Below are 24434 nucleotides of genomic sequence, written 5' to 3' on the forward strand. Positions count from 1 at the left end.
GAAAGTAAACAAGATGTGCAAACAATACCATGGCCAGTAACAGGAAAAACTATATGATGATATAATGCTAAGCAATTATCATAAATTAAAAAATAAAAGGTCTGCTCTAAGGAGCCTGCCAACAAGATCTTCATAAGTAGATTCGAAAGTAAACCAGTCTTTATTAGAAGCATGAAGCTTAGATGAAAGCTGTCTGATTGCCTTCTGAGAGGAATTTAAATGGAACATAATTTAATGGAATTACTTTTCTGCAGTCCCAGAGTTCTCTTTATTTCTATATCTTACGCAAGAATTTGAAAGGACATATATAATCCTTCCAGATGATTGAAACTCTGTTAAAGTAGGGCATAATGAGAAGCAGTCTGTAACAGACTTTTGCAAATGATTGATTTTTCATTCTTCTGGCATTTAACACAAAACAAAACAAAGAAAAAGAAGAATGACAAAACCTCACTTCATATTTACTTTAGTCTAAAATGAAAATATTCAAGAGAAGGAATAGTTGAAAAAATTAATTCTGAGGTTAATGACATATTGTGAGCTTTCATTGAACTTTAAGAAAAGAATGACATAAAAAAAGCATAAATGGTAAGTAGCTAAATAAATAATTTCAAATAGAACAGTTGCAGGCTTACTTTTAAAAATGTCAAATAAGTGATTTTGAGGGGGGGGACTTTGATTGACTAAACTAATACAGCAAAACTAGCAATAATTCACGAAACGCTAGACTATCAATACATTATTTTTGTCTGTAACATTAGATGTTTCAGAAGACAATTTAGCTTTCTCATCAAGAAAAGTAGAGAAATAATCAGTTGTACTCAGCAGCTGATTGTGATTGCTAAAAAATGCCGGTGAAAATGCAGAAAAACCCAGTATCATGTCATTTGATAGACATAATAGGTCTTAGTAAAGAGCAGAGAAATGCTATACCAGCTGACCTACAATCTATCATGCAGATAATTCAGCCAACAGTGGAGGCACCAGGAGAAGTCTGGCTACAGCATTTTGAAGCTATGTGTGAGATGAGAGCTCTGGGGAAGCTCACCCAATGCTGCTTTCCTTCTTGTACATCCAGCCCTGGTCTGTACTGGGAGGTCTGTCTATTAAATGAACCAGTGTGCTTCTCTTCCTTGCTGAGAATGTGCTCTGACATCAGTAAGTGGAATAAGCTGCATGTGGAATTCCCAAGGACATGTTTCTATTTCTCACACATATAGTAACAGGAAACGCTATGATTTTTGTATCCTTCATTTGGAGAGCCTAGCAACTTGAGTCTCATTCTGTCCTCTTATTCACTGTTGCTCATTCCTTTGCCCCAAATTATACCCCATCTCTATTTGGCATTTTTGATGTCCATGCAATTGAAATGCTTCCATTGTGTTTAGTGATTTATTTAATATTCGTTTTCCACATTTTAAGATCACCAGACATGACTGTAAAAATGTGTCTAGATACTTGTTTGCACAAACTAAGAGAAAGAACAAAAGACACTGAGTAGGAAACCATGAGCTGCCACTAAAAGCCTGACCATGGTATGACCACACTGAACTGCAACTCACTGCTGATCAGGAGAGGCATTTTGCATGCTACTCCACTACAACACTTTACATTTATACAAGTGTTCTTGGTTGGCCATGTGTTGCTGAGCCAGGGGCCATTTTGCCACACGAAGAGTGGAACATGCAGCTTCTCAGCCTTTATATGATGGTTCAGAACCAATGTGAGGGTGTTGCACTGTATTACTCCACCATGGCCATGGTGGGACAGCATGCAGAGAGACCTGAGAAGACAGTCCCTGTTCATTTGCATTCCTTTACCACACCAGCTCAAAACCAAGAGGTCTTCAGCTACAGTCTTCTGGTTTCATGCAACATTAATAGCCTTTTGAATACTTTTTGTCCAAGAATAATCTTTCATTTTGTTGTTCAGACTACGTGATCTAATGCAAAAGACATATTAGAAAAATTTTGATGATGCTTTCCCAGAGTACTTATGGAGGCTAGATGCCTCTATATAGATCATCAAACTGTCTGTTTGATGATTATATCAGATTATATTGCATTATTTGCTATTCTTCTGTGCAGACTACCAGATTGTCATTAAAGGCAAAACACTTTCTGAATTACTTTTACTTGAATACTCTACAAAGAATGCATACTTCACATTTTCTCATTTCTTCTGCTCATATCGAGTTCTTTATTTAAAGGTGTGTCCCGATAACACAAATTGCTGATCTAAGTGGATTTCTTAATTCAGAGTCATGACACTTTGCCATTTTTCGGTTGTCAGCAGTTTAAACTGCTGATATTCTGGAGAGTAAACAGAACAGCAACATGGTTTATTGCTGTTTTGTTTCTCTTCCTGAATCTGTTGTTTATGAAGTACTTTCAGGAATACACCCTGATATCTGCACTCTAATTGCCTACTGTGCTGCTTATTGGGTGTTCAGCATGATTTTCTGACTTTCTGACTAACAGCAGCCCAAATATACAAAGGGCCTGACAACCCTACATCACTGGCAGAGTCTGGAAAATGGAACTGTCACTACTCTAAGAGTCCTCTAACATCTAAGCCTTGTTTGATAAAAACTGTTATGGCTTATAACCATCTGCCAAGCAGAATAAAAACATGCCAACCCTTATCAGCACAGTTAAAGAGGCTAAAGGGTTCATGTTCACTCCTCATTTCTAGGAATGTGACAGTCTCAAGAAATATAATTAGCTGTTGTCTATCCCCCAAATACTGAAGGTTAAATATATATGTTTATCAAGGACTTTTTATACCATGATAAGACCTATGTATTTCCATATACAGGTCATGTATAGTGGGTATAAGTTACATATCACTGTATGCTTTCTTATGTGAGCCAGCGAAAGGAAAACAACTTTGCAGAAGACAGTTGCTGGTAATAGCTCTCCTCTATGGACACAGGCCAGAGGCACGGGGAATCTGTTGTTGTCAATGCCACCCTGAGCTTAACTATAAATTTTAAAAGTTTATTTCAAAGCACCCATATAAATATCTCAAGCAGGTGGAATGGAAGCTCATACCAGGGCAAACAAGTATCCAGCTGACCAGGCAATGCACAGATTGAACAAGGGCTCAAGTGGCCCCACCAGCTTCCCTTTTATAGATTTCTGCAACATCCATGCCTTCTTACAAAGACTTTCTTCTCACTGCTCCTTCCATTGAAGGTTCAGCAACATCCCAAATATCAGAGCGTGTGCTATGACTGCTGCTCCATGTCATGCAGTCTTTGAACTACCAAAGAACCCCATTTTAAGGGCTCCATTTTAAACTTTAACACACCTCTGAGATACAAAACATCTGCTCAGTCCAGTTTGTCATGGAAGAGGTTAACATCTGGCACTTTCAAAGCACTGGCACCGTGGTGATGAACTGCGAGCACTGAAGTAAATGTGTTGTCCTCATCTCTGACACATGTCCATGAGGTCTTACTGTAAGATCACGAGGCCTTACTGTCAGAACAGCAAAGCTGAGGTACTCAGTCCAGAAAAGTCATTTTTCCTGATCGGGAACAAAAAGCGTCTTGCTACTAGCACACCGCAGAGCAAATTCCACTGTTTCAAAGCATGTTTCTGACACTGTTTCTGTTTATTGCTTATGGTCACTAACTCAAACTACCTACTGTAACCGGTGCTGTAATCAGCACACTATCACCAGCGCCTGTGACATACCTAGCTGCTCTCATTCCTCCGAAACACAAAGTGCAAGAGGATGACGTAAAAGTTGAGTTTACATTTGTGAGCCACAAAATCTGCTCTCAGTCATCTCATCCTGATCCTATCACTGCTCACATATCTCCTCCCTCCTCCCCCGCTGTAAGTACACAAACAAACCACAGCAGTCCCTCTGGCAGGTCACACCCAATGTGCAGCTCCACTGCCCTGCTCTGAATCCTTCCAAAGCCACGATAATAAAAGTAACAGCTCCAGCAGAGTAAATGAGAAGCACTCGATCTAACAGACAGGCAACAACAGCAAAGGAAAATGAAATGAGTTAAAATAGCCTCTCCTCCAGCCCTCCGCTGTGGTTTGCCTCGGGCTTTTGGGTCAAAATAAAAATGTGAACTGTAACAATGTAGTTGGTGCTTAATTTTCTGTCTCAGCAGCCTGTCTCTGGCATATCTGAGGCTCACTTGGAGCTTGCAGCACTAGCAGCCCTGCCAGAGGAAATACCAGCCATGGCTCAGTGCATGGCCCCGCTACTCTGACTGACACACTGCTTGGCTCTGGAATGGAACGCACTGAGGTACAGCACAGCCTCAGAGTGCTGGCTCTGACTTAGCAGCAAAATAAAATGCTTCGGCATTCTTCAGGTCTGGGGACCGCAACGGTAGACCCATATTCTTTTCTTTTAGCTGCTCTTTATCTTGCCTCATTAGAGCAGTGCAAACAGCTCCTGCTGTAGGCGTAACACCGAAGTAACATGACACAGAAGCAAAACACTGAAGAAATACATAGAAGCGACACCAATTCATTATGCAAATGATACAGCTAATTACCATTATTGATTACAGTCCCTTGTGAATCTTAAAGCATGCTTATTTCAATGCCCTTCTCACCTGCCAGACGTCTGTCTCGCGTGTTTTTCCAGATAACATCCAAGGCTCTAGCAGTGGAGTCCCTGATATGATCACTGAACGATCTTCTCAGAGGGGCTTTTGCAGGGTGATTCATAATGCAGATCGATCACTCATCTGCAGGTGAACAGCTGCAGCTTGGCCCCAGGAGAAAGGGCATCCTTTGCTCTGGGCTCTGTCTGAATTTCTCTCCAGCAGGCAGGCAGGTTACTTCATGGAATTTTTTGTCAGCCCTACGCAGCTTTCCCTTGAAGAGTCAGGCATTGCAGTTCTCACTGCGGATGCAGGAAAGCTTAGACTGCAGCCAGCCTACTGGAAAGCTGCCAAAATCTTACATCTGGAACAGTTTACAAATGAGCTAACGATACAGTCATTTAGATTTGGAGCTTTATTTGTGGATATCTATAGGATTCTAGCTTCCTGTTTAATCAAATAACTTACTGGACACATACTTGCGTGCTCATTTATTAGGATAATATTTCTCTGCTTAACTGATATTTCAGGTAATCTTTCGTGTTTTGACAGGAAAAAGGTAAATTATAGGAAAGAGCTATAGTTATGTTAAATATCTGTGGTTCTGGCATTTTATATTTTAATCACATTTTTCCAGCATATCACCCTATTTGTGGCACAAAATTGGGCCTGATTCTCATTATGTAGTACCTTATGCAGTAATGAAGGGATAGAAATGCAAAATCTGGAGGAAAAGTAGGAAGGCAAAAAAAGGGAACTAGGCATCTGCATCTCTGTCAAAGATAAGATTCTGTTTGTAAGTTTATGCATGTAGATCAGATGAATAGTCACCATAAAAAGCCATTTGCCCTTGCCTATTTTGACCTTTTTAATTGATTACTGTCCTGTGACTTCCCTGAGGGAAGAAGAAAGGAAAAAGAGGGTAGACGAGATTCTTTTTTCCTTCCTCATATATATGAGATGCCTGTCCTAACGTGTGAAGAGGTGAGAGATCCCACCCTGAAAACCTAATTCCATTTGACATCAATGAGAGAAAGGACTGTAGAATAAAGTTGTCTTCCCATTAATTCAAGGTGAAGTCCTTTATTTTTACAACAGCAACTGCAGCTTAAAGTTGGATACCATTATTTTCTTGTGAAGGGTTATGTTTTCATTAAACTGATTGATTAACTTGTCACAAAGTTGGCAAACACTGATTAAAGTTCAGAATAGCGAGTTCCAGCCTGTGGATTTACATTCCCTATCAACTCATTCTTAATAACAAAAATGTTTTTTTCTTTTAATTCTGTAATAGGTAATTTATTTCACATTTTCTTACTTATTGCAGCTTTTTTGTGCCTTCTTAGTTACCTGTGTTTTTGCTAATCCTCATTTCCTCTAAGACAAATCATGATCTTATTTTGCAAGTGTAAAGAATGTACACGATCTGAAACTGTAACTAAGAACCCTCTTATCAGCTGCTTAGTGCAGATCACAGTTTCTTCCCATCTAGACCTTTGTCTTTCATCTTTGCAGAGTATCTGACAATACTAATATCATAAGCACATCTTTGAACAAAACTAATGGCGTCAAGGGATCTCCAGAGTTTGCACTTGCTTTCTCCATTATACCCTTCTTACTTTTTGAGGCCTGATGGGTAAAGAAGCAGCCAACTCTCTGGAGAAATGACACACTCTTGAAATACATTTTTATTTTATATTTTCTATTCTGGCAAAATTTCCTTGTACAGTAAGTGACAATGCTTGCATAAGCAAATAAAGATATTATGGCCACAATGTAATCTACTTGGAAACTTAGAAAGCAAAGACAACATGCTCAGGTGACACCTGTTATTGTTTCTGTTAGTGACTAGCTCGGAAGAGTACTTGGTTCGTTTTTAAATGAGGATGCAATAAACTGGAAGAAATGCATGATCTAAATCTGAAACTCAACAGGTATAGCTGTATTTCAGTTGAATACCACTGTCAGAGGACAACAGAAGGCAATGAGGAGCAACTAAAAGCCTGCTAAGAAGCCCTTCTTCATCTACATAAGCAGCAATGCATCCCACAAAGAGTGAATTTATACAGTTAAAAAAAATGGTACCCAGTTTCTGACACATCTCAAGGGGGGTTACTTTGAAAAAAGTCTCCCTGTGTCTCATGGAATGAGTGAATCCTCATTAAGACCTCACTGGTGAATTAGCAGGTTACATCTTCTGACTCAGCTTCAAATAAAAGCAGCTAAGCTCCCCATGCTCTGAGACTGCTTGGAGATATGAACCAAAGGGAAGTGTTGGAAGACTCTTGTCAAAACATACTCCTGATCCAGATTAAAATGCCAATAAAAACACCTTCAAGAGTATTCATTTTAGTAGCTAAGCCCACTGAAGAGCTGCTCTGAAAGTACTGCCTCCTACTTTATAGTGCAGATGCGGATGCTGGTGGTATGGCTATAGAGGTTGAGCTTTCCCTCTGATATTTCATTACATTTTGTTGCTGTGTGACAGATGGAAGCAGACAGGCAGTCTGACACAATAGCATCTGTCATGATATTGTGTGTGAAGCAAAGGTGTGGAAATGAATTTTTTTGTGGGGAAAAACTGTCACTCATTGACATTCACTGATGCTTGTTGAACGTTCATGGAGACCAAACAGTGAATGTGAGCACAGAGAGGTGGTGTGTTCCACCAGTGGCGACGGTGTGAAAGACATGCCACATTCTGGATAGCCATGCACATCTGTCAAACAATGAAATGAAGTGTCTCAATCAGCTCATCTGCAAGAATCAGTGGATTACAACCAGAGAACTGTGTATGGAGTTTAACATTGAGTCAGTGCACTGGAAACGATGGTGTCAATGTTGGAATATCACACAGTTTGTGCCAAGTGGGTCCCATGATTGTTCACACAGGAGCTGAAAGAACCAATGTGAGTCTGAAGGTGATAGTTTCCTGGATTACATCATTACTGGGGATTAGATGTGTTGTCACTGCTATGAGCTGGAGTCAAACTGGCAGTCCATGAATTGGTGACATGTGAATTCCCCATCAAAGAAAAAGTTCAAGACACAGCAGGGAAAGTGATGTCTTTTGGGATAGGAGTGGTGTTATCCTTCTAAACTGGGTCAAACAATCACCTCTGCAATGCTGACTAAACTGAAAGCTCAAACTGCCAGAGTGAGGCCAGAGAAGAAGACAACTTTTATCTTGCAACATGATAATGCCTGGTCCCATATCAGTTTGAAGATCTTGTAATACATTATGAATCTTGTTTGGAATGTCGTACTACACCCAGTGTATAGTCCAGATTTGGTGCTTTCTGACTTCAATCTGTTCAGGCCGACTAAAGATAGTCTGTGTGAGCAACATTTTCCTAGCAACGATGCCATCATAGCATTTACAAAACAGTGGGTCAGCTCCACTGATGCAGATTTTTAAGAGCATGTCATACAGACTCTTTTTCATTGCTGGTGAAAATGTATAGCTAATGGTGGTGACTATGCTGAAAAATAGTTTTGTAGCTGAGAATTCACTCCATCAAACAGTGCTACTGTGCTCTTTGTATATGTTGCAGATTCCATGGAAATAAATAAGAGGCATTACTTTCAGAGCAACCTATGTATATTGCAGATTAGGGTTTAATTCTTTGAGAACGTTTGTGGGTTCAACGTCAGCATGTTGTAGCTCAAAATATTTAAAATTGTCTGTACAACCAGTCCAATGAAATGAAAAAGACCTGAAAGATCGTTGAGTCCAACCATGACCTAACCAAACTACCCTAACAATCCTCCACTAAATCATCTCCTTGAGAACCACAACCAGTTTTTAAGCACATCCAAGGATGGTGACTAAGCTACCTCTCTGGGGAGCCTATTCCAGTGCTTAACAACTCTTTTTGTAAAGAAGTTTTTCCTGATATCCAAACTAAACTTACCCTGGCATAACTTAAGGCAATTTTCCCTTGTCCTGTCACCTATCACCAATGAGAAGAGAACAACCCTGCTCTCATTGTAAGCACTTTTCAGAAATTGGAGGAGAGCAATAAGATCTGCCCACAGTCTCCTTTTCCCCAGACTACACAGCCCCAGTCCCTTTAGTCTCTCCTCATAGGGCACATTCTCCAAGCCCCTCACAAGCCTTGTTGCCCTTCTTTGGGTCTGCTCCGGCACCTCAGTGTCCTTTCTGTACTGAGGTGCCCAAAACTGAACACAGTACTCGAGGTGAGGCCTCACCAGTGCCGAGTACAGGGGCAGGATGACTTCCCTAGTCCTTCTCACCACACCATTCCTGATACAAGCCAGGATGCCATTGGCCTTCTTGGCCACCTGCACACACTGCTGGCTCATATTCAGCTGACTGTCCATCCATACACCAAGGTCCCTTTCCATCAGGCAGCTTTCCAGCCATTCTTTCCCAAGTGTGCAGGGTTGCCTGGGGTTGTTGTGACCAAAACACAGGACCTGACACTTGGCCCTATTGAAACTCATACAGTTAACCTTGGGTAACAGTCCTAAACTGACTGGAAAAATGTCAAAATAACCCCAAAAAAGGGAAAAGAGCAGTGAAGATAAACTGTAACAAGTCAGAGGAAGATGACTAAGGGAATCTGAGAAATTTTTTGCTACTTCACATGGATAACCTAGGAATTTAATTATATGTCAGAAAATTCTTAATGAACCATATACCTGAAAACAATTAGATATAAATAGGCTAAAGGTATAGGAAGAAAATAAAAGGCCATTCATTTTAGAAAAGATTAACAGATATAGCAGGGAAGATAGCTAAAATGATATTTGTACAGTCAAAGAAAGAAATTTGAGATGCATGACATTCAATATGGTCATAAAATAAGCTGAGAGATTGCTGTACAATATGAAAGCCTAAAACAACTTTTAAATCCTGTTAGAAGGATGCATCAAAATAGAGCTGCATCTCAGTCTGTATTGTCGCTTTATTTAAGGAACACCCCTCGTGGAACAATGCATTCAGTTTTGGTCTGGACCTCTTGATATCGAAAGATGCTGAAATGAAATCCACAAAACTATATACTCTTGGGTACCAGCAGTTGGTGGCAGTATGGCCATGAGGGCAGGGAGTCTTAGTTCTACACTGGAAAACACATACACATAGAGGAAAGCTGACAAGCTGCCCCCGCTGCTGTGCTGTTATCCAACAATACCCTCCAGACTGCATTCCCAAATGTGACTCTGTCTTTGGAGAAAAGCTACTGAAACTGCTCAATGCCAGATTCTGTTCAAATAATAACTGCCTATCTAGAGATATTTTTCCCTTCAGCTCAGAAATATTCCCTCTCTCCTCACAAATACAGCTGTTTGTAGGGAGATATCTGCCCAAATCTCATGCCTGTAATAAACTTAGGCCTGTTTGGGTGGAAAAGCTTACCCCATTACTCTTGTGATCTTATGCTAACAGCCTGAACTGGGAGAGGATGTCACTGGTGCCAAGTATACTTGTACAGATCTTGGCTAGTGAATCTCTGATGGAGGTCAACATGAAGGTATTAGATTAATTTATGATGAAAACTGTTAATCCAAGCAGTTAAACTGAAGCACTGGGAATAACATGAAAGAAGAAAGGTTTTAATGGTGAAGTTGACAGAGTGGCAAAGAAAAAGTATTCATAGGAAATGGCTAGAAGTCTGGCTGTTATATTCCAGAAAGTACAGGGGAATATCTGGAAAACAAATATCCTCCTTTAGCTGAGAAATGTCTTATGCACCCTGCTGCATGTCACATCCAAAATTCAGTTATCTGTACACAAGCACAACAACAAAATACATGTAGAAATAAGCAAGGTTCTAATCCCACAACTAGCATCTATGTAACATGTATGATACAGCTCTACCTATTTGTCTGGAAATTCAAGACCAACAGCAGTCACAGATTTTTTAATTGAGTAGTGCTTATGGTGATCATAGTACAGTCAGTACTCCAACTATCCTACTGAATTACTTTTTACTTGATGAAATAAAATGTAAAATATAAAGAAATATTAACAGTCAAAAGGTAAACTGGATGGGCCAGAAAAGATATGTGCTGGATTGAAAATAATATGAAGGGAATCTGAAGGAGAGTGATCTGTTGCTGACAAGAGAGGAATGTGTTAGCCAGCGTTTGGGGGACGAAGGCCTGGTGGAGGAAGATGGTACAACACATAAGCAGAGAAGCATGTGTGCCTGAGAACAGCTTCTGTAGAATTTCAGAGGCAAATATTTATACAGACAGAATCCTACCTGCTTTCTGGCTCTCCAACCAGTATGGCTGCACCACTGCTTACAGTACAGCATCCTCTTCTCACTCAGCCCAGTCTGCTTCTAGACTGCAGCCACCAGGCTGCTTCCACTTTTCAGGAATCTCTTTGGAAATGGTTTTCATAATAAAGACAAAGTTGTGCCTCTCTAATTTTGTTCTTGAGGCTGGATCTAAGTTGTAAAAAGATGTTCATTGTTCTTAAACACATCATCCACAAACCAACTGAGGCCACAAGGCACAACTGAGGCCAAAACATCTTACAACTTAACAGTTCAATCTGGAGGATCTTAGCTTGCCAAACATACTTCTCTGTCTTCGCTCTTTTAGTGGTTCTGACATTACTTTAGTCTGCAAAAATAATATTAAAAATCCTTTCTCCTTCATAGGGCAAAGAGCAGATGAAGATGCATCAGCTACTGGCGGGTGAACTGGGATGGTGACCTCATCTTTGAGTTTTGGCAACATCCAGTTTCTAGGAAGTAAACAGTTGTGCAAGCCTTACACTCCTCAGATTTGTTCAGAGTGTATCAACTTCTCCTTCTATGTGTTTATGTATGGGCAGATCCTTACTTTTATCTCTGGCTCATCTATGAAATTCTGGCCTCTTGAGTCTGGAAGGATGTATGCTTCCAAAATATGCATAGCCAGAGTCATGCCATTTTTTAAGCATGTTACCAGTTTGAGCATTTCTGTAACTTCAGTACTGCCTGTAACAAATGATATGGCAAATTCAGACCATCTTTCTTGGGTGGTCTGTACAGCTTCCCTGAACTGAACCATGAAACCAGCTTTTCCCATGCTACAGAATCAAAAATATAAAGCCACAACTCTCTGAAAATATCACAAAACAAAAGAGTGATCAAGAATCCAAATTTTGGGTCTAATAAAAACTCCTGCTGGGCACGTGTCATTGTTTTATTTCTCAGCAGATGTTTCCAAATGCTATCTAGGAGACCAAACTGGGAAAGAAGCCCTCTGAATTCGGGCTTTTACATATATTGCTTTTCAAAAGAAAATCTAGTACTGCAACATATACAATATGTAGGAGATCTGATACACATTAGATCTTTGTACAAGCAGCAGTTACCCATCAGAGCAGACTGTAAAGATTTAGAAAAATTTCTACAGAAAGATATGCAAATAAAATATATTTTCTTGAAACAGAAAAGTTTCAAGAGAAGTTCGATAAATCTCAGTAAAATGCTCCATATGACGAAGACACATCTTTGCTCAGTTTCCCCTATTTTTTTCTTTAGATTTTTTTCTTCCTTCAGAGAAGGCAAAAATATTTAGAAGTTTCATTTAGCATATAGACATCTTTTTGTAAAGATGGAAACTGCTGGGCAACTTATCTGTCTCATGTGCAGCTTGTCTGTGCTCAGCTTTCCCCATGCCTTCTTAGGGAGCAGACAAGGCAACAGGACACATGTGGAAGCCTGTCATCCTAATTTCCTCCCCCCATCATTGGTAGGAGGGGGGAGGTATGCAATACTACGGTATTTCCAAACAGAAATTTTAATGAAAGGAAGCATTAAAACGTCAGAAGTATTTTCATCATTTCTTATGCTAGGAGTGAAAATCAGCATGTTATGGAAGCCCAGGCCTCTGGACACAGAAGAAAGGACAGAAGGGGAGAAGAAAGAAAGACAGCAAGGAAATAAATTTAGGGATTATAGTGGAGAACATTCTTCTGTCCTCCCATGCTTCAGCTTTCTATTTGGTGCTACTGTTTTTCTCTTTTGCCTTCTAACTCCTGCTCTGCCATGATTAGTACAGTGCCCCTCTCCATCATGACCTCTGGTTCCTATTAATGGCTGCTCTGCTCTGTGTTGCTCCCTCCACTCCTTGTTGAGGTGGGTGAATGTTTCCTACCAGTGGGAGCATTGCTGCACTGGATGTGACAGGTGGGAGTGCCCTGAGCTCACTTAGAGCTGTACCTGAGATAAAAGCAAACGTTTGGGTGGTGCTTACTGCAAAGGTTCTGACAATGGGAGAATACAGCTCACTCTCATATTGCACGTGCAACCAAGATATTTGGCTCTCAGAACAGTGCTCTGTGCTGTGTGTCAACACCCTGTAGTTAACCTTTGAGCAGCCTAAGAGCTAAATGGATGTCGTCTGGAGACAAGATAATAAACCATACAACTGTTAGTTTCCTGAGCTGCCTCCTTGGACAGGACCACACACTACTTGCTTCTCCAGGGCAGCAGAGTCATGAGGAAGCCCTTAGACAACTTGCTCCTCTCCAGGTGGCAGTCATCTGTATGCACTGCTTTTGTAAGCCATACAGGTTTTGTACCCTCATACCATGGTCCAGACCTGTATTTTTGAACAACAGGTATGTTTGAGTAGTTGGGAAGGAAATGCCCCAAATCCACCTACACCAGCAACAGTCCATGATGCTGACCACGACTATCATCAGTCTTGCCATCATGGATTTTTCAGTGTCTAAACAATTAGACTTATTTTTTTGAAACACTGAGATCTTGTCAAAATATCCACCATAATTATCTTTTGTTGTCCTACAAGTACATACTGGCAGTTCCATGAAAACTTGGTAGAGTAGCTTAAGTCTTCCATTATACTTCTATGAGTTTCAAATTGAACATGATCCCAAATAAACACTATTTAAAAGTGCTGTTCTATTAAACAGTCTTATTGTGATTTTTGTTGTAGTTTCCATGGAAACAAATATAAGGAATTACTTTTGGAGTGAAATTATATAATGAACTTAACAGTATGATTAGGGCCCTGCTTTACAAACAATCCTATGAGCTTAATTGAACTCTTCTGCACTTCAAAGTGTACGCTTATCTGGCCATTTCTGGACTATGATTTCACTATTACTGTATGCTCCAAAAATAGTAAATATTCCAATGCAGGAAAACAGAAAACCTTTCTAACCACAGCAATAAATACAAAATAATATGAAATTAATGAATAACATGAAAGAAAATACACATATACATTGTACATAGTTCCGTATTAATATCATTTTTTAAAATGTAAAAAGTTATAACCTACCCTTATGTTATCAGAAAATCCAGCCCTATTCCTGGTACCAACTGTTTTTTTAAATACTGTATATTATTGAGATAAAATGGTACATTTAATGACTACTGTGCCACAGTTTAAGATTCAGATCAGAAAGGAAGTATTAAAACCTCATTCTATTTAGCCATACGTGAGGCATCTGCCCTGGGAGATTCATGGAAGTATTACTCTAGGGGTGTTCAAACACCTCCAGTTACCTGACTAAGGTGCCAATATGGAATAGCAGATGTCAATAGGCTGTGAACAAGGACAAGTTTTCAGCATTAGCCATCTGTTACATCTTACCAAAGCAAAATAGTATCAAATAGCATTGTTTCTTCCTCCATCACAGTGATCTGAGATGCAAATGGGCCATACCACGATATCTTTTTGTCAGCTGAGTAACGCATTACAGCTTGAGTGGTCCCATAGTGGGTTTAGAACAGGATGATAAAGTCTCACGGAACAAGATACGTGAGCTAAGGTACTTCTTTCTTTCCCTTGAAAATGTATCAGTATGCATAATACTGATAATACTGATAATGCAATAATAATAGCAAACCATGGATTCCACAAAAAGAAAAAAAGAAAAAAAAATAAAAGAGCCCAGATAGCTCAGTACTTCCCAAACAAATCCTTATTGCTATTCCCTATTATAATTGGTCTCTGTAGTCTTCCTTCACAATTAGCTGTTTTTATTGCTGATCTTATGTTTTTGTTTCTTTTTTCTGTTCACATCTACTGCGTCATATGAAGTTAGTGAGCTCCCTGGGTTAAATGATTTCCTGTTTAGAGATCCCTTGCACAAAATAATACAATATAAAAAAGATGTAAAAGCAATAAAAATCAATCAGCTGGTCTGCAGTTACCAACACAAATACTGATTGTGAATAAAGCCAATTATCTTGTAAAACACAGTTCAATAAGTTTAAAGTTCTGTAGCAGCAGCAGCTGGCTGGTGTCTGGGTGCATAGCACAGGGAGTGTTACGTGAGCCAGATTCATCTCAGCCAGGGGGTAAGTGGGGAGGTGTTTCAGTCTGCAGATGGAGATCATCCCAAGCAGAGTGATCAGAGATGCAAGAAACTTTAAACCAAAGAAAAAGTCCCAGTGCTTGCAGGGTAAGATGGAAAAGTCTCATTCTTGAGAAGATTTAGTGAGGTTTAGGGGACTCAGGTAAGACTTCTTCCTTAGTGCTGCCCTGTGTAACATGTTTTGTTAAGTGATGGAAAGAGACTGAACTGTTCTCCTCACTTCTCATTCCTGCTGCTGCCACTGCGGCACTGTGAAATATGATCTCTGCAGAAGCTGTTTATCATGTGGAGACAGGCAGAATGTAGCCCTGCTTGAACATCTACGGCTTCTAGGATAGAGAAAATGGGAGAAAGATCAGAGAACTTAGGAAGTGAGGAAGTAGGATCCCAACTGAATCTAAGCTTTCTGATATGCACTATGCAGACTCTCAGTAGATTTTGAGATTTCACTACTTGAGCATTGAGTTTGCACAGTTTGGGGATGGTAATTTTGCTCAAATTTTTATGCAAGATAGGAAATTTATTTTTGACACTGTCTCAGTTCCTCAGACTTCTTAGTTCAGCTACTTCTATGCCATGCTTTGTTTGTGGCATAAGTTCTTTGACATACTTTGTGTGTTTATTTTAAATCCAGTTCTTAGAGGAAAGTGAAAGAAAAATATGCTAGTTTCCCAATAACTATCATATTATGATTTGGTACAGGAATTTGCTCTTTTGCAAAGGTAGACCTTTTTCCTTCTATCTGAAAGTCTATTTAGCATAACAATTGACAAGCCACTGAGAAACTATTTCACAGTTCTCAGCAGCATTGGATGCTGGCTGCCAACAAAGTAGAAGATTTTCTCACCTGGGATACGTACAGCCTGGGAACTCTTTGCAAGCACAGTCCTGGGCTGCAGCCAGCCCTCCGCAGGGTTACAAGCAAGAGAACTCATCTCATCTGGGCTTTTACCACCACCAGTGTTTCATCTCACTGCAGGGTGGAAAATTATCTCTCATCAAATTTAATACAGCCTGAGAAAGCTGTGCTGGGGTTGGTATGCACAGATTTGTGAAACGGAAGCAGGAAGATAGAGAGAGAGGCAATGGAAGGAGAGGGCAAATGTATATGTTAGCTACTGTAGTTCTACTTGCATGACTCCATTTCACAATTAAAATTCTGCTGCTACATAGCTGATGAGAGCTTTTCTCTCTCTGCTCTGCTGGATATGAACTGCTCTGGTGGATGTGAACAAGCTATTTTCAACAGCTGTCCTCTTTGCTCTGAACAGATCACACATTCTTGGGGTCTTTTTTTACTGTAGATTTTCTTTTCAGGGCATTGGCTGCAATTCTATTATTATTTAAAAAATGAATAGATACTTCTGTATCTATACCAAAATGAAGTGTTGCATGTTACTTTGGTGGACATTTTTCTTCTGGGGTTTGTTATTTCAACTGATGCCTTGCAGTAATTGCTGATTGCAAGTTCTAATGCCTAATCTTTCAGAGATAAAGAATCTAATGTTTCACTTCACCTTTTGTAAGCTTAATGTATCACAGACACAAGTTAAAGCTTTGTGGGTAGTGTCAAACATAGTTATCCTGAAGATTAAAGCAGTCATCATATTGACAGAAAGATACATTTTGTTACCCATAACAAAGCTTTTGTGAATGATGAATGTACACAGTATACCTCAAACACTTACGGAGGAAATATAAAACTGCAGCTAATATTCTTATTAGGTATGAATGTTTCCTACTTAGTCCATGAGGTTAACGCCACTATTAAATGAGGTTTTAATGACACAATCTGGTTTGCTATTCTAGGAGTTGGATTTCTTTCCAACTTTCCTTAATTTACTTCACAGCTAATCAGATAAATTTGCTTCTGCATATAGTTTGTTGTTCCTGCTGGCGTCTGGTTTCAGACAAGGCATATCTACACTCTGCAGCATCACATGGAAGGTTTAAGTTACTACATTGGCACTGTGGGCTGTCTAAGGAAGAATAGCAAGCCATGTAACATTTCTTCTTTACTATTCCTGATATTTTAATCATAATACTAATTAATTTTTTTTGTTCATTTATTAATAGAAATAACAACAATTTAATTTCTCATTATGTTCATAATGAACAAGCAGATATATTCCATTTGGTGCAAATGAATCCCTTCACAAATGCAGCATGTAGTTTTAGCCTTTCCAGTACCACAAAGATGTCAACAAGCTTTGAAGGAATTCAGATAACAGCAACATAAATGATTAAGGGGCTGGAGAATTTGATTTATGAAGAAAGATTAAAACATGCTCTGCTTAGCCAAATGACAGCTTGTAATGCAAGGGGAGAGTAATGATAACAGCCTAAAGTATTTGAAGCATGAACACAACAAGAAAAAGGTGGAAGTGTTAAAGTTTCAAAAAATGAACTTACAATGAAGAGTGCTGTGTTTTCTTATACAGAGCTCCACAAAATAAAACACATGACTACAAAATCAAGGGGGAATAAAGGGGCAAAAGGGAAACAGAGGGATGCACTTATCAGCTATGGCACAAATCTTCAACACAGGAAGTATTTAAACATTCAAGTTATCAAAATTAAAATTGAAAAAGGAAGATATAATATGCTAAACAAACAGAAAAAAGTACTATAGAAAGCACGTATCAGTATAACAGTTAATTCTATCTTTAGAAAGAACTGACCCTGAAAGTAAGCTTGCTTTGTTCAGTAAGTTTCACAATTTCTTGATGACCTTCTACCCCTTTACATAATATTCCAGCCGGTGGAAAGTGACCTGTTATTCAGATGACAAATTTGTCATATTGAAACTTCAGGTGAACACCTGAAATAGGGTTAGATAGGGTACCCTCTAACCCTAGATGTCAGTACTCACATTGTAGTGTGTGTTTATGGGCCAGCGTGTTTATGGTTAAATGCAGATATTCCTTGTGCAGAATAAACCACAGAAAAAGAAAACAGATACCCACTGCATGCTTTTTCATGGATTGAATGAGCTCAGCTCTAATGGCACATATTGGTAGCTTTCTGAAAGCACTGCTATGGAATGAATGTGTCTTCAGGTGACATCTGTAGGGAAAGGCAGGAGATTTTTCCTTAGTCAGAGATGCACTTCAACAGTGTTTGTGTAAGGAATGAAATTAAAGGGAAATATTGAAGTCCTTCTAAATCAATGGTATTTTTACAAGGATAATGACAAGTTTTTCAAACCAAGTATATTTTTTAGTCAAATACTAGAAAAGATTACATGCACAAGCCAAAATAAAATACTTCTTTAAGTACAATGAATATTTACACCATAGTTTATATGAGAAAATGTACTCTCATACAGGTATACTTCTGTACTCTTGTACAAACTGCTACAAACTACAAACTGCTTGTTAGATGATAATGAATCAGATAATGAAGCAGAGCTTGGCTAACTGGACATAAAATTCATAAATGAAATGGAAATATATTTTTAAAGGTCAAAACTTAAATTTACATTTTTTAAGAAAGCACATATGGAAATCCAGGATGTAACGTAAGGTCTTTGACATTAAAAATGATTTGAAAGGCTCTGTTCCCACAGAGTCACGACAGCTCTGAGTTTCAATTAATGGGATTAGAGTCAGCTGCATAATTAACCTCATTTCAGCTGGAATAACCTAATTCTCTGTTGTTAAAAACTTAAAATACAAAAAGCAACACTATTCCTCTCTGAAAAATTTCAGTATCTGGACAATAACATGAATAAATACCAAATTTGTGCAGATAGAATTAATAGTGATCTTGAATTTTAATTGAACTTTCAAAGAAAATACCGGTTATGGTCTTATCATATACTGAAGACTAATTTAGAAACACATGAGTTAGATCAAGGGTTTTCATTACTCTCCACCTAGGGAATACCCCCCCCCCCCCCTCTACTCTGCTCTTCTGAAGCCCCATCTGGAGTACTGTGACCAAGTCTGGAGCCCCCAGTACAAGAAGAACAGGGAGCTGTTGGAGAGGGTCCAGAGGACAGCCACGAAGATGACCAGGTGACAGGAGCACAGGCTGAGGGAACTGGGCTTGTTCAGCCTGGAGAAAAGAAGGCTGCAGGGTGACTTCACTGCAGCCTTTCAATACCTAAAGAGAGCCTACAGTCAGGAGGGGAATCAACTCTTTGAAAGGGTTGTTAACTGCAGGAGAAGGGAAAATGGCTTCAAGTTGAGGGAGGGAAGATTTAGGTTGGATGTCAAGGAGAAATTCTTTCCAGAGAGAGTGGTGAGGTGCTAGAACAGGCTGCCCAGAGAAGTTTTGGATTCCCTGTCCCTGGAGGTGTTCAAGGCCAGATTGGATGGGGCCCTTGGCAGCCTTATCTAGTATCAAATGGGGAGGTTGGTGGCCCTGCATGTGGCAGGGGAGCTGGAGACTCATGATCCTTGAGGTCCCTTCCAATCCAGGCCATTCTGTGATTCTGTGAATACAAACCCCTTTTTAAAGCTTACCAAGTTTTGGAGGTAAGAAGACTACTGAAAAAGTCTTTATGCTTTCAGCCTGAGATCTTTATGGGCATCTATGCACATGTTCTTGCTACACTTTCTTCAGTAAAGTACTACAAATGACCAACCAAAACACAGAATATATATTATTCTCATATATATATATCACAAAAATTCTCTCTATATTTTGACCCTGAGCAGCCATGTCCTTTTTTTCTAGGAGGCAATGCAAAGTAAACTTAAATATATGTCATACTATATCTTTACTATTTTAACAAGAAATTCTGGGTTATCTCCTGCTTTCTGACTATCATAATTCCTTAAAATCCTTCCATACAATGTCCTATTCACTTGTTATGTCTCTACTCATGTTTGTTGCAATGTTCTGTGTTCCACAGAAAATTAGATGGTTTTGTGTCATTTTATGGAGAAGGGACCTTTTCTAACTTTCATACTGTTGCCCATGTGTAAAGGTAAGAATTAATGTGTGTAATGCAGTGAGAATCGAGGACACATTTGAAGTTGCACTATTCTGTTTATCAATGAAAATCATTCCATAAAAGGAGCTCTCAGAAAAAATAGTGGGAATAGAATGTGCAGGAAGACACTGGAATTGTGTATGCCCAAAAATCTAGCAAGCTTGTAATGACTTTAGGTGAATTCTGCTGGCCTTGCCTAAAAGCCAACATGCTGGATTCCTCTTTGACAAAAAAAAAGATAACTGAAAATGGTATTCTGCGTTACTGTATACATGTGCTACCCTTATAGTTATAACCAGGGCTCCTTCTTCACTGAGGTTACATGATCTTAATACTCCTAGCAGGAAAACAAAGATGTTAGGAACAGAGAGCCTTAGCAAGAAGAGGAAGGACTAGATTGTGGTAATGTATCAACAGTCTATGTAAATATATGATTTGCATAGAGCTTATGTGACATATTTTTGAAAATGCTAAATGCTCTAAAGAAAATTTAGTCCAGTCAGGAAAGTTCAGGGTACTCGTGCAATGGACGTTGCACAGCTGAGAGAGTCCCAAATAGAGGCAGAAATGAGGTGAGTCGTGTGCCTTTTATCAGGGAAGTCTAGATAGGGATGGCTACATGGAGGATATCTCATGAGCGTGCAACCACAGCAAACACAGAGGTGGAAAAGTTAGCTGCTTAGTCTGTAAATGGATGGTCTGTAACAGTCTCAATCTCTGTAGAGAGTCCATAGTTGCTCTTAAATATCAAAACCTGTTGTAGCAGCTTTTGACTAACTATATGGCTATCTTAAGACTTAATTCTTGGTCAGTTACAATTACACCTTCTTAGCATTTAAGTGCATTTTTCTACGCCAAATTCTCTATGCCTTTTTGCACGTTGCGCAGTCTTCATAAGAGATTTATTTCTTAAGACACTAGGAGCAGAAAGCTGTTGCAAGTTTTGTCTCACTTCTTTCATTGTAGTTTTTTTTTTTTTGCCATGTCCGTTATTGCACTTCGCTCTCTCACTTTGCAATGAGGCAATCATTTGCACAGTTCAGTGAAAGTCAGCACGCTAAAACAGCATAGTTTAAAAAATAGATGGACTTGGTGTGAATGATTTCAGTGATCCAGTTTGCAGCAAACCCTTGGATTTTGGAAGGCAGAGACCAACAACTTAGGAGGCTTGATGCAGCAACAAAGGCTCACCTCCAATACAAGGCAATTCCAGCCTTCAATCTAATTTTGCAACTATGGATCACAAGCTGGCCAACAGAATACATAACGAAAGAGATAATTTTTGCAAGTATAGCAAATTCGTACATAATGAAACACAGGAATTTTTTATTACCTGTAAGCCTGGCTATAAATCACCTTTAAAAACTGACATAATGTATTTGAACATAAATCCACCCAAGGTCTGCAGCTAAACAACCTCTAAAATTTCTAGGGATTCACACTGCTCTCTCAATATTTCAGATAGGTAGATCTCATGCAGATGGTTGAGCATATGACAGCTGACTGTTGTAATTCTAGGAAATAAAAAATGATGCATAAACACAATAAGAATATGGTGAAAGTACTCAATTCCCATTGAAGGCCTGCTTTGTTCTGCAATTGGATAGCTTTTCTTTACAAAATATGAGACAATTGATCATGTTCTCCTGGTTGTTTGGGAACAAACTCTTTAAAAGAATAAGGAAAAAATGCCCTAAAAGCACACAAACAAGAAAGACGAGGGATGCAAGTATGTAGCACTAAGACATGCAGTTTACAAGAAACAGTATAATTTACTAGCTAGTATATATATGCTAACAGAGGAATATGCACATGGCTTGTTGATGCTGTAGGTGCTACTGAATAAGGCAGTTTGATGACAGATTGTAATTGCTTTTTGGTCAGCTCCTGTGGTGTGGATAGTTTGAGAAATAGCTTTGCAAGAATGATATGTCCTTCCTATTTATGAGGAAAAGGCTTAAGAAATGAAATTTATCTAAAAGGAACAATGAAGGAAATTAATTTTTGAAGAAGAGTCAAGGAAGTTTTAGGAGGAGCAGGTAGCAAAATAGACTTGCTTTGACATCTTGTGGATTGAGTCATCACATTTTGCTGATCACGCTAGTGAATAGGAAAACGCTGGACAGACTCCCCCATTCAAGTAATATAAAATGGCCCACAGTAAGTACTTATGGCATCCAAGACAAAAACGACAAGACTTGAGGCAGAAGTACATACCAGAACAGTGAGAAAATCAATGCATGAAAAAGTGTTGTATTAGTTAATTATATGACAAATACAAAAATAAGAAAAAAGAAATACTATTTTAAAAATCCACACACTATGTAAAACTGCTCAACTTTTAAAAAAAAATTTGAAAAGTTACTTATGAGAATTAAACTGTATCTTGGAACGAAAGCAAGACTTGTTGGTCAGTTTCTTTAGCATGAAGACCGGAATACACCTTTCTAAACACTGTAATTCCTTAAAACGCTGAAATATTTTAAAAATTGTAAAGGAAGATTTACATTGGAAAGAGTACATCCCATATTTCTATGCTAACAGTGTACTCTGAAATTTGTTTTACACCATGAAACAGAGTTGCTCAATATCACACTTTCCTCATTTCTTCAAGTGCTTTTTTTACTGATCAGCAAGTGTCTAATGGCTGCAGGCTCAGGAAAGTATTAGGCAAGTATTGAGTTCACTTGACTGAATCAATGAAATCTGTTGCTCCCTATCAGCCCAATATGCTGTTCAAAGTCTATTAGGAATGAAAGCAAATCCCGTCTCCTGATGTGTGAGTACATCAGTAGGGCAATGCTTGCTCACCTTGGATAGGTTTGTGATGTTAATTCAAGAGAAAACCAGTCCTGCTTACTGTGGAACCTAGCTTCTGAGGTTCTGTCACATAGGTATGAGGTTTCCTTCAGTTCCATTAGTTTGTATCTAGGTTGCCTATAAAGTAAGCATGTGTATAGATAACTTGATGTTCATGTTACTGTTATAGCTACAGTGACTTCCATTTACCCTTACTAACAACTTGGCAGACTATACAAAGTATATTTGTTCTTGATACATTAGCAGCAAAATGTTAGTAGTGGCTTGGCATAGTTCTGCCTACACCAAAGGCTGGACCAAAAGAAGGAGCTCTGAGGAAGCAACACCTGGTACAAAAAGCTGCTATGCAAAGCATAAAGAACAGTTCCTCAGAGAGAACGGTCTGGGCCTAGCCTTTCTTGTCTAACAGAGCATGGTCTGCCACACCTCTGCTCTATGGCTATGCCCAGAGGTTGCCTAGCTGTGGAATTTAAGGAAGCATCAAAGCATCTGAAAGTCATTAATACCTCATGCCTCAGCTATATTCATAATGGAGTAGCTGGACAGCTAATTTTTTTGTCTGTCTTTCTGTTTTTCTCCTGCATTAATTACTGTTGGATGATGTCTAAATAACTAAGTGGAAAAAGTGCAGAGTCGCTGGGCACATTTGTAACCAAAATAATTAATTACCAGAATCTCCTTATTAGTAAAACTTGAAATAAACTGGGAGATTATTAGTCATAAAGAAGGAAAGCGGAGGAAAAAAATAGGTGAAAGCAGTACAAATAGTTGTGGTAAATGTTTAGTGGGCCAATTAACCATGTAAGACAGGGTATATTGCTTTTCCCCAACCTTATTCAGAAGAAACTAGGCTAAGGTTGTTACTTTAACAACTGAGAAAGTGATTTGCTTCATGATTTCATATTTGAGTCCTTCCAGCAAGGATGAACACTGAAGAAACCAGTGAGAGACAAAGAATTTCAGAATAAATTAATGTGATTGATCCTTTCGATCAAGATTATGCAACGATAGCAAATCATTCTAACTCCTTCCACTGCTGGTTTCAAATGGTCCCTGGTCCATGCTGTCTCCCAGAGCATTCAGAGGGTTTGTCTTGAAAAGTACTGGATGATCAGGGATAAAACTAGAACAGCATGTCTTAAGCCCACATCCTGCCTTGTTCAGATCCTGCTGTGTGGTATGAGGGCATTTCTGTCTTTTTAGTCAATTTTATGTTAAGAAAATAAGACAGAGGTTTAAGTTAGAGTCATGGGAACTAGTGAATAAAGCACCAAAAAGCATGAAACCCCAACACAGATGTAGCAAAGGCTTTCCAGATGTGAAACTCTTTCTATGGATCAGTAGTTAGCTTAATTTGCATAAGCTATAAGGATTATTCCAGGAAAAAAAAGAACTAAGTTTCATTTTTTTTTAAATCCGTCAGTCTTTTAATATAACTAAATACAATTTACTCTGCTGAAGATTTTAATCTAGGTTTGCTTTATGGAAAAAGTAACTGTTTCTAATTCCTCTTACTTTATCTATGGTGTCATACATTCTCTGGAAATGCCTTTGAAATGTACTGCAAATGTTACGTAGCAACTTCTGAGACTGGAACTTTTTCTTAGCTAGTTTTTCTAACTATCAGCTATACTTCCACATCAAAAACAAAACGATACCAAAGTTTTGTCTGCAACTGTAATACATATGTCTTTACAGTTGTTAGTATGGCTTTTGGTGGTATTTGTGTTTCTATACTCAATGAATAGAAAGATGTTATAATTACGAAATAAACA

General features: G+C 38.9%; 1 protein-coding gene across 4 annotated transcripts in view; it reads right to left on the minus strand.

Annotated features, from left to right (window-relative positions):
* Nucleotides 1-24434, minus strand: part of DLC1 (DLC1 Rho GTPase activating protein) — a 214035-nt gene that overhangs the window by 91303 nt on the left and 98298 nt on the right. Inside the window, exon 1 of one of the 4 annotated variants that reach the window (XM_052682376.1) lies at nt 4589-4891. The exons of the other annotated variants lie outside the window; for them this stretch is intronic. Within the exon in view, the coding sequence (XP_052538336.1) occupies nt 4589-4703 (115 nt within the window). The 5' untranslated portion in view covers nt 4704-4891. Of the gene's footprint in view, nt 1-4588; nt 4892-24434 lie in introns of those variants that run through there. 4 annotated transcript variants of the gene reach the window in all.

The sequence above is a fragment of the Tympanuchus pallidicinctus genome, unplaced genomic scaffold (assembly GCF_026119805.1).
Source record: "Tympanuchus pallidicinctus isolate F22 unplaced genomic scaffold, pur_lepc_1.0 scaffold2, whole genome shotgun sequence".
NCBI classification, from domain to species: Eukaryota; Metazoa; Chordata; class Aves; order Galliformes; family Phasianidae; genus Tympanuchus; species Tympanuchus pallidicinctus.